General features: G+C 44.6%; 1 protein-coding gene across 3 annotated transcripts in view; it reads right to left on the bottom strand.

Moving 5' to 3' along the window:
• The window catches only part of SEMA5A (semaphorin 5A), a 593,698-nt gene that overhangs the window by 12,276 nt on the left and 571,427 nt on the right, over positions 1-9,995 (bottom strand). For all 3 annotated transcript variants that reach the window (XM_006015687.3, XM_025205600.1, XM_025205596.1), the window contains one exon: positions 6,763-6,918. In XM_006015687.3, coding sequence (XP_006015749.1) covers positions 6,763-6,918 — 156 coding nt within the window. The remainder of the gene's footprint in view (positions 1-6,762; positions 6,919-9,995) is intronic.

Raw genomic sequence — 9,995 nt, 5'->3', positions numbered from 1 at the left:
CTCTTTCCTGCCTATGCAGGGGGTCAGACTTGATGATCTATTGAGGTCCCTTCCGACCCTAACATCTATGAATTTATGAATCTATGACTCCTGGTAATTCCAGTTCAGATGAGTTTTGTATCTCTTCATTAATGAAGACCATCAACTTCTTGAACCTTAGTTCCAGACTAACAAAATTTTACTTCTAAATCAATCTATAGTACAGAAGCATAATAGGACAGCTGTGATGCATGGGGCAATGCCAGGCTGATGTGGTGCTGACTGTGGCAGTGCATCCAGCCACCACTGTGGTGGACTTTATTTTTGTGGTCCTCCATCAAGGTGTTGACTAGGGCTCCTGCCCCAGTCACCAGACCATCAGTTATGCTACTGAGTCTGTATCTTTGCTGTATTTGAAAAAATTGAATTGTGATAGCTCTAAGCAAGCATCTTAAACTACCTATTCCATAACCATTCATAGAAGTTTCCCACAACTTTCTTGCTATCACAAGTCATGGCTAGTTCCTCAGTAGCTGTCCACAATCTCTAATTGATGAGCTTCCATCTAAAACTTTGTGTGTTCTCCATCTCTTAAATATTCTGCAGGCCTAGGCTCTGAAGAAGTCAATGGCTAAGCCTCCACTGATGTCAATGGACCTAGATTTTCAAATGTTAGCCCAAGCAGCATACAAAATGAAGACAGGCTGCTAAGAAAAGATGGACCATCATGCTGATATTTTGAAAGTCACTTCAGAAAACATTGGGTTACTTCAGAAAAGAGGAGAAACAGCTTGATAGTATCAAAAGAAAGAAGCAACAAAGAGGAAAAAACAAGTGGTGAGAAAAGAAGCAAACACAATTATGGTAGTAGGGTATGGCTGCAGCTGAGGAAAGGCTTGGAGAGATCAGTCAGGAAGTGTGTAGAATTTCAATGAGACAAGAACAGGAACAGAAAAGACGCCTGAGGACATGGGGGAAAGGAAAGGTTGGATAAGGGGAAGTCGAGATTAACAGACAAGATGAATAAAATAGAGGAAAAAACATTAGGCAAAGGAAAAGGGAAGACCTCAACAGCTTTGGCATAGGTCTTGAGAAATTCAGAAGCTAAGGCAATCCAAACAACCTGTTGAATATTCTGAGCCTTGCTGTTACTATTTAGGCAACTATAATGGGGAACAGTTGCAAAACAGTCCTCTAATGTTGCTCACCAAACAATCAGGGCCACTCCACACTTTGCTTTAAATACTGATCTCTGTACAGATGGTTGGCCCTGGTGGGGTGACTTAATCTACTGTGTGGGAGCAGGAGATTGACATCTCAAGTCAGTTGTGGAAAGCTTCAATTAACATGCACATTAGCAGTAGAGTAGCTAAGGAGGGGTGACTAGGGCCGCAGGCACTGAGTTAGTGGGGCACAAAAACACCAGCTGCTGCACTAACAACCTGGCTGCCACTGCCACTGGCAGCCTAGTCATTGTGACTGCCCTATGTGCCACTTCTGACAAAGAAGTGGCCAGGTATGCCTCTGAATATTAAAAGGCTTTTAAAAGACCAATTGAAGAGACAGTTCTCTCCCAGAAAGAATGCAAAAGACTTGATAATTTTTTTATAAGGAGAGTTAAAAGTCTGCACTCTTTGGAACAGATTCTATCCCACCAGTCGGGCATCTAAGGCATGTAAGTGCAATTCTATTCCACCCTGCTATACTCCCTGGAAATCCACAAATGCATCTATTTTTACAACCCACTACCCTCTGACCCTTAAGACCAAGTCACAGAAAAGCAGTGAGGAGGAAAACCATATTTTGCATTAACTGTTTTTTCTCAGATTTTAGCACGGTGAAATAGGATTGTACTAAAATGCCTAAATCCACTTGTACACCTAAGAGATGGACTAGAACCTGGCCCTTACATGCCTAAGAATTGGATTCAAATCTGACCTCTTGTATTTAGAGGCTAAATGAAGTAGATACCAGTGTAGTTTTGACAGGTATTTGGGGTGGTGGTAAGGACTTCTCAGAAACATCAAGGAAAGGCTGGTAGTGGAGAAAAAGAGAATAATGGATACACTAATGACCTGGCTTTCAAATTAAGTCTGTGCTCCAGGCTGGTTTTATGCTGAAGTATATATTGTGTTACTAGATGTGAAACAAAGATTAGTGACTTTTGCAAATCCAACAGGCTTCACACCATTTAATTAAATTGAACCATACTTTTTCATCTTCATTCAGTTGTGAAATCAACCCTGGCAGATTTCAAAAGGAAAAATTATCAGTCCAGACAAAATATTATTATTATTGTTTGTTAGGTGCTGAGAGTGCAGTCTATCTGGACAAGACACTGGTAATCCCTGCCTCAGGCAGTTAATCATCCAGAAGAAAAGCAGCCAAAATTGCATTGGGAAACTCAGAGGATGGAGATGATGTAATGTTGAGGTGGGTCATTATTTGGGGGCTGAATGATGAGAGGAGGTTATGCCAGGCATAGGAAATTGTACTGAAGAAGTGCTGAGAAAAGGAGAGAGGAAAAAAGGAGATGAAGGGAGAGGAAAACAACTTGCATAATTGGCTGAGCAAAGGTGAGGTGGATTACAATTAGAGAACAGGGCAGACATGAGGTGAAGGGGAATACTGAATGAAAGAGGAGGGGTATCATACACTTGACTTGATAGATGAGGGGCAGTGAGCTGCAAGATTAACAAAGAACAGTCCAATGCAGTCCAGAAAGATGACATGGTCTGAAGGGGAATAGGATGGGGATCAGAAAGCTGTTTTAGGAAGAAATTTCAGCAACATAATAAAACAGCTTATTAACTGAGCATTCCTCATTTCAATCATTTTAAAGTGCTTTTCACAAGACCACATGTATTTTAAATATGATCAGCTGGGCACTCGTAGCATCTGAAAGTTGCTACGTTGTTTGAAACTCTCGGCAAGATGAAAAAAAACACGTTAGATGGGAGTGCTCCTTCTCATGCTGATTTTTCATTTGTTTTGGATGAAAAACAAAACTGTTATTGGATTCAAATTTATTCCTACTCACTGCACACCAGTTATAAAAACAAACATTGTTTAAACTTGTCGGTCTCATCATAGAGCTGTACTGCATTTATTTTAAGTCGCAAGGAAAAGAGTTGCTTACTGAGCAAACATAATTAAATTTGAAATGACAAAGGAATATGACATTTCTTTTTTTTCTGTGGATAGACTACTGCCTTTTTATGTATACAGAGACAAAGAATATTGCTAATAGCAATGTGATGTGGCCACCCATGTTGTTTTGTGGATTAAAAGACAGCAGTGATAAAAAAAATAGTGCAGCAGTGACTTTCCATAGATGCTAAGAATAATATGTGACCTGATTGTCTTGTCAGGTATTTAATGATCATGTGGGAGTTAAGGACCTGCGGCAAAGCCAAAGGTATTTAATGTTCTAAGACGGCATTATTCAAAGAGCAGGGGACCATATGAAAAGATTTCCATATACACTACTATTGTACCGATATTTTATACACTCGAGTCAAGCAAACAGGAGGAGCATGTATTCTGATATCCTCCAAGTTCTGAAATAATCAAACACCAAACCAGTTCTCTTAGGTAGCTAATGTAGTCAGAAATGCAGACATTAAATTAAACAGAATGAAAAGGGTACACAGAACGTTTTTGTATCAAGTAGAAAAATTTCTAGCTGGCAGAAATCAGCATGACTCAATGAAGGTCAATGGAGTTTTTCAGATTTGAACCAGCAGAGAGTTGTGCATAGCTAAGAAGTTGCCAAAACACATGCAGGGGAGACCTACTGGGGGTGGGGAATGGCAAAATTTCAGCTTCATGACAATTTTTCAAGGCTTGGTTAGAGGAGCAATGTCCGCTTACATTACACAATGCCCACAAAGCTGGCAGGAACAAAAGGGAGAGACATGAAGGTCTTAGAGGCCTGTGTGAAGTGTCTCATTTGTTACAAGGGATCTGGGTTTTCCATTTGCTGTGGAAAAAAAGCGGATTTTCTCCTTTAAAGGAGAAAATCATGGATTTTCTCTTGAGCGGGGCACATGCTCCATTCTGGACACAGCAGCTATTGGGTCACAGCCCTGGAAGCTGGATTTTCTCCTTTTAAGGAGAAAAGCACAGGAAATCACAGATTTCCCCTTGCAGGCTGGCCCAGTACCAGCCTGCAAGGGGCTGCTTGAGGCTGGAAGGAGTGGGATGCAGGGGGCACACACATGCACATGGCCAGCAATGCAGGCAGACAGCAGTGGAGAGCAGTTCCCCTAGCTGCCTATAGGTAAGTCGAGGAGGGGGCATAGGTGATGCATTGGGAGCAGATTGAGGCAGCCATGGTGAGGGAAACAATGGGGCAGTGTTGGTGGCTGGAGCTGGGGCTGGTTTGCTGCTTGCTAGGGTGGGAATGCACAGCTGTGGGGCTGGGCTAGGGGAGTGGAAGAGAGCCATGGGAGGCTTGTCTGGGGGAAGCTGGGGGGACTCATTCCCCACCCAGCAGCTCCCCCAGATTTGTGCGTGCAGCTCCCTGCCCTGCCACACTCCTACTGGGGGCTTTCATAGACCAGAGGGTGGGACCCAGCATGGGAGGGCAGGGGAGTGGCTCAGTGCCACGGCCCCGACACTAGCTGCATCACCATGGCAAAGTGTCCCTTGGCCACCTGGCAGTAGCAGGGGCAATGGTGGCATGGAGTTGTGCCCCCTGAAGCTGCTGGGTGGGCAGGGGGCACCTTGCTATGGCAGCAGGGCTGGTGCAGGGGTCCCAGTAGCAGTGGCACCAAGCCTCCCAGCCCCACTCCATTTTCCTGTGCTGGGTCCTGCCCACTGGGCCGCAGAGGCCCTGGGAGCCAGATAGCAGGGCAGGGAGACCTAAGCCCTCAGCAGACAGCCCACGTCCATCCCTGCCCACCATGGGCTCTGCTCAGCTTTACCCTGGCTGTGCCGCCTTAGGGGAAGGCTCCACACTCCACACTGGCTGCAGCTTTTGGGCCACGTAGCCCTGGCAGCTGGGGTCCCCCCCGGCAGGGCTGAGGGGGTGGGACCTGGGGGCTGTGGGTCAGGGGTGAGGTACACCAGCAGGGCTGGGGAATTGGGGGGCTGTGGGTTGGGAGTGAGGGGCATCAGAAGGGATGGGGGGGATGCAGTTTGGGAGTGAGGGGCAATGACAGGGCACCAGCATATTAAGGCTGCTCAGCACCACAAAGCAGCTGCAGGGACACTGGCAGCTGGACCCACATCCTGGTGAACAAAGTGGGTAGGTGGAGCTCTGATTTTCTATGATTAAAAAACCCCACAAAATCAAACAGCAATATATATATAGGTATCTATAATTTATTATAATGACTGAGGCAGCAGTAAGCTTCCAAATTTCTTTAAAATTGTAAATCTATCAATAAAACATTGTGTTCAACTGATACCTATATATAGTGGTGTTTCATTTTAATTGCAAGAAAAACATGGATTTGAGGGGTTTTAATCAGAGAATCTGGGATTTTTAAACAGAGAAAACCAGGATCCCTGATGTTACCCATTCTCCATTGCTTGACTATGAGCTGATGAAATGTAAGCAGAGTGAATGAGTGGAAACCTCACTACTCATTCTGGAGCAGCAATAAATTAAAGTTTAGGAAGCTATAGAAGTTATAGAAGTTTATATAACAATAGTTCAGCCAATTTCCTTAAGGGAGAGGTCTACAGAATAACTTTTTGAAGCCTCTGAGAGACCCAGGACTCAGAATTTGGAAGTTGTACAGAAGCCTTAAATCCACCTTTGTTCCCATGTATTTAATATCCTGGCTTGTTTGAATGTGGCCAATAGGTACTTTGACATGAATTTCAATGAGATCGGAGGCAGGTCTCTATTGAGGCAAAGAAAAACGCTGCATTTGCACCACCTAAGGATTATGTTTCTATTTAATGCAATCGTATAAGACATACAGAATCTTCTTTAATGTCTACAGAACTCTACTGGTTTCATCTTTATTAAGAACTTTAAGACTTTTCCATGAGGGTTTTAGCAGGCCAGGATGTCAAATCAATGTAAAGCCACTTTCCATGAATATGACCTCTCTTCTTATTATTGCTGTAGTAGCACTGCCAAGAAGATGTGAACCAACTGGCATAAGATCTGCAGTGACTGCATTTACTGAATATATGGGAAATTCAGCAGCCCGCAAATGGACTCAGATATCCCAGAAAGTTTTCCTGAGTGAGATGCATGTGGCATTATTATTAATTATTATCTGTTAAGTGCCGGATGGGATGTAGACTATGTCTACTTCTTGGAGGATGTGGGCCACTGTAATCTATCTTTCTAAAGACGGATGATGTCTGTGAGGTGCCCTGGGTGGGAAGAGGACCTTTTCAGACCTCTGTTGCCAATACAGGGCAGAAGTATAAAAGCAAGAGGCTGTGTCTGCCTGGACATTGAGCAGCTGGTCATGCTTATTGTGCATAGAGGACTGCAGTATTCTTGTAAAGTGGTAACCGCTATAAAAGGGACATGATGGCAAACCCACAAATGTAGAGTATGAGGCAGCCGGTTGTGGTGAAGTTTGCAGGCATGAGTAAGACCACATGGCTCCCAAGTGGTGAAGGAGTGTCTGTGAGGCGGTGAGAAACAAACTGTACAGCTGCCTTCCCCATCTACATGTTTGCACCAGGCAGTTTCCATCATTTCTGGGATTTAGCTCCCTCTGCTCTCTGAAGCAGAGGGGAATGCTAGGGCTCATCTCTGAAATTCTGGGAGCCGATCTACTCAGTCTTTATGAAGGACTTTTGTCTTACCTGGTATGAAGTTGGAATCGAAAATGCAAGCTCGACTCTCGGTGGCATTCCCAGAACACTGGTTGCCCACAGGAAATAAAATAATACACTGACGAACACGGAATTGGACTCCAGATGAGTCACAGTCAGACCACTCAGACCAGTCGGACCAGCTGTCTGCAGCAGTTAAAAAGGGAGAGAAACAGTGAATATCAGGGTTAGATCTGCGTGAAACCAGAGCAAAGAATTACTCTCTAGATCAGGACATTCTGGAGGCGGCAAGTGAACCACTTTAGTGACACAGTGCCATTTTAGTTCAGATGAAGATCGGAGCCATGTGGCAGACACCACAGAAAATGTGTTATCTTCCTTTTGAAATTTAGAGACTAGCAGTGTAAATGTGCAGTGGGTTGGTGTATTTGTCATGAGAGTATTATTATTTTGATTTCTCTGTGTCTGAGTGTATATCCTGATGGATGTTACTGGTCCCTCCACTGAGCTCGAGAGAAAGTGCAGCTACCTAACAGGAAGCTTACCACAACTCTGCAAGGCAATGACAATTTGTTAATTTGCATATGTGACTAGTAGCAGTGGAGAGCTGTAGAAAAACGGGTTCTGTGTCTGATGTGGAGTATTTTTTAAATACAAAATAGCAGTCTCTTACAGACACCTTCTTTTTATTCTGTCCTTGTTCTTCCCTCCTGAAATCATAAAGCATTTTCTTATATCTCAGATCTTATCTCCAGGTTGTTTCTCTTTATCAGGTTTGGTTCATTACCAACCTCTGTTGCTTCTTTCGCTTTGTTCCACTGCCTACATAATTTTATTGAAGGGATTTTTATTCTCACACCATGCCATCTCTGTGTGATCTCAGAATATCGCTCTTAAATTAAGTGCAGTTATCTGATCTATATGAGATGCTGTGAATCTACTCAGCTCACATCTTTCTTACATGACAAGTGTGAGCCCTGCCTTCACTGATTTTTTTGAGGTTTCATCTATGGTAGTAGACAGAGCTCTGTAAAACTCATTTGTTTCATTTTCTTCAGCGATAATCTTCCTGGGTTTACACCTGAATTGTGCTTTGTGCATCTGGTTTGACTTAATTGACCCCAAACTCAGATTTTGCTATTGAGTGTCAAATAGTTTTGTGTCAAAACCAAGACAACCCACAAATTTCATGTCTGGCAAAACAAAATTATAAATCAGTTCAAGTCTTCTAGAAATTGGATCCAAGTACATTTACAATAAATTTTGGCTATTTTGCAAGTGTTGTGAAAGTTTTATTATGAGTGATTTTAGATATATATCAAATAATATATTAGAAGAATCTGAAACCAGGTAATCTCACATAGCTTTAGTTTTTATGGTGCATACTTTGCACATCTCTAACATATACTGCTTATATTTACCAGCTGCTGTTCCACAGTCTAAAACAAAAAAGATCCTCAATCCTGTAAAACCAACAGATTTCTAACAATATATATTTTTAGACTATATGTTTATAAACCTTGTAGTAGTAAAAAGGCATGATCTGCATGGCAATATAAACATGTACTCCTGAGCCTTAAGGATTTGGTCGTATTAAAGCAACCAACTTTCAGGGAGCAAAATGAGAATGGCAGTCCAAGATGCTCCACAGACATCCAGAACCAGAACTAGATTTCTCCATTTCCACTTAGAGCAGGGACGGGCAAAATATGACCTGTCCCACCAACTGATTTTATCCAGCCTGTAGGTCACTGGCTGTAAAGTCATAAGACCTGGCCCATAGGGAGCAGGCCTCTCAAGCAGCTGCACTGTGTAAGACGTCTCAGCCCCATCCACAGCTTACACCAGCTACCACCCCACCGGCGTGCGCTGGCTTTACTGTGGATGCTGTCTGTAAGTTCCCACTAGGGATCGGGACGACTGCCTGGGATGGCAGCTGATACAGCAGTGTCACTTGCAGATATGGGTGGAGGTCCTGATCCCCAGTGAGAACCTGCAGACAGCATCCATAGCTGATGCTGGCACTGGCCTGGCGCTGCTTCTGGCATGCAGGCTGGGATCTGGTGTAAGCTGCAGGGATGTGCTGTAGGTGTGGGACAGCTGAGGGGCAGGAAAGGGAAGGGGGAGACAGAGACAGAGAGAGGTGGCCTGCCCATGATGCACAGCAGCAGCCAGTGCTTAGTGCCAGGCAAAAGCAGGATCCAGTGCCAGGTGCACTCATTGCTGCAAAGGCCCTTCTGGCTGCAGTCACCTGGAACCTGTGCTGGGGCTCCCCCGTGGCTCCTTCCCATTGCTGCTGCCACTGCCCTGCAGGCTGGGGCTTACCAAGGTGGTGTGGGACGGTGGCAGTAGGTAGAAGCCACAAAGCAGCCCCTGTGATGGCTCCTGCTGGCCGCAGCCATGAGGGCTCCAGCAGTGGCAACCACACCCGCTGCTGGGTCCTGCTTTTTCCCAGCACCAGCTGCTGCTGTTCATTATGGGCAAGTCCACCTTCTTCTGCCTCCTCTCCCTCTCCCAACTGTCCCACACCTACAGCATGTCCCCTCTGCTTACAGCAGCTCCCGGTCCATGTGCTGGAAGCAGCATTGGGCGAGTGCCGGAATCAGCTGTGGACATAGCTGGCAGGTTCATGCTGAGGATTGGGGCATCTGCCCGAGCCCCTCCTCAGGGTAGAAGGGTGGGCTGGAAGCTGAACCTGCCCACACCAGCTCCCTCCCTGCCACCCCCCACCTAGGGAGGTTTGGTGAGCTGTTGCTGGGGGTGGAGAGCAGTTCTGACCCAGCTCTCAATTCCCCAAAACTTCCTATATGGCCCGTAGGCCCAAATAATTGCCAAACCCTAACAGAGTCATTGTAGCCACCATAGTCTGATGCTATGGATAGACTTATTAGTTCTGCTGAGAGCAGAATATTAACAAAGTCCCAGAAACATGTGAGTGTTACATTCTCTGATGTTTTAAGCCTTTAAAAAGGCATTCACACAGAAAATAAATGCTTTTTGTTTGGGAAAATGGTGCTGGGTTAACATTCAGGTCAAAATCATCTAAGGAACATAAGTTATAAATGCCTGAAAATTGGCATTTCTAATGTAAATGCTGACAGACCCTTAACAATAACAGCACTACAGGAGAAAGTACTATAATACTGGAGACAGCACAATGAACATGACAGTTCTGACCTTTCAAGAAATGCCTTAAGGATCTGAGGCTGCTGTGCTAATTTTTATGTACAAATATACTCCAACCCACTTGAGGAATCAAATCG

This window comes from Alligator sinensis, unplaced genomic scaffold (genome assembly GCF_000455745.1).
Source record: "Alligator sinensis unplaced genomic scaffold, ASM45574v1 scaffold126_1, whole genome shotgun sequence".
In the NCBI taxonomy this organism is placed as follows: Eukaryota; Metazoa; Chordata; order Crocodylia; family Alligatoridae; genus Alligator; species Alligator sinensis.
This window is presented reverse-complemented; position numbering and strand designations above follow the sequence as displayed.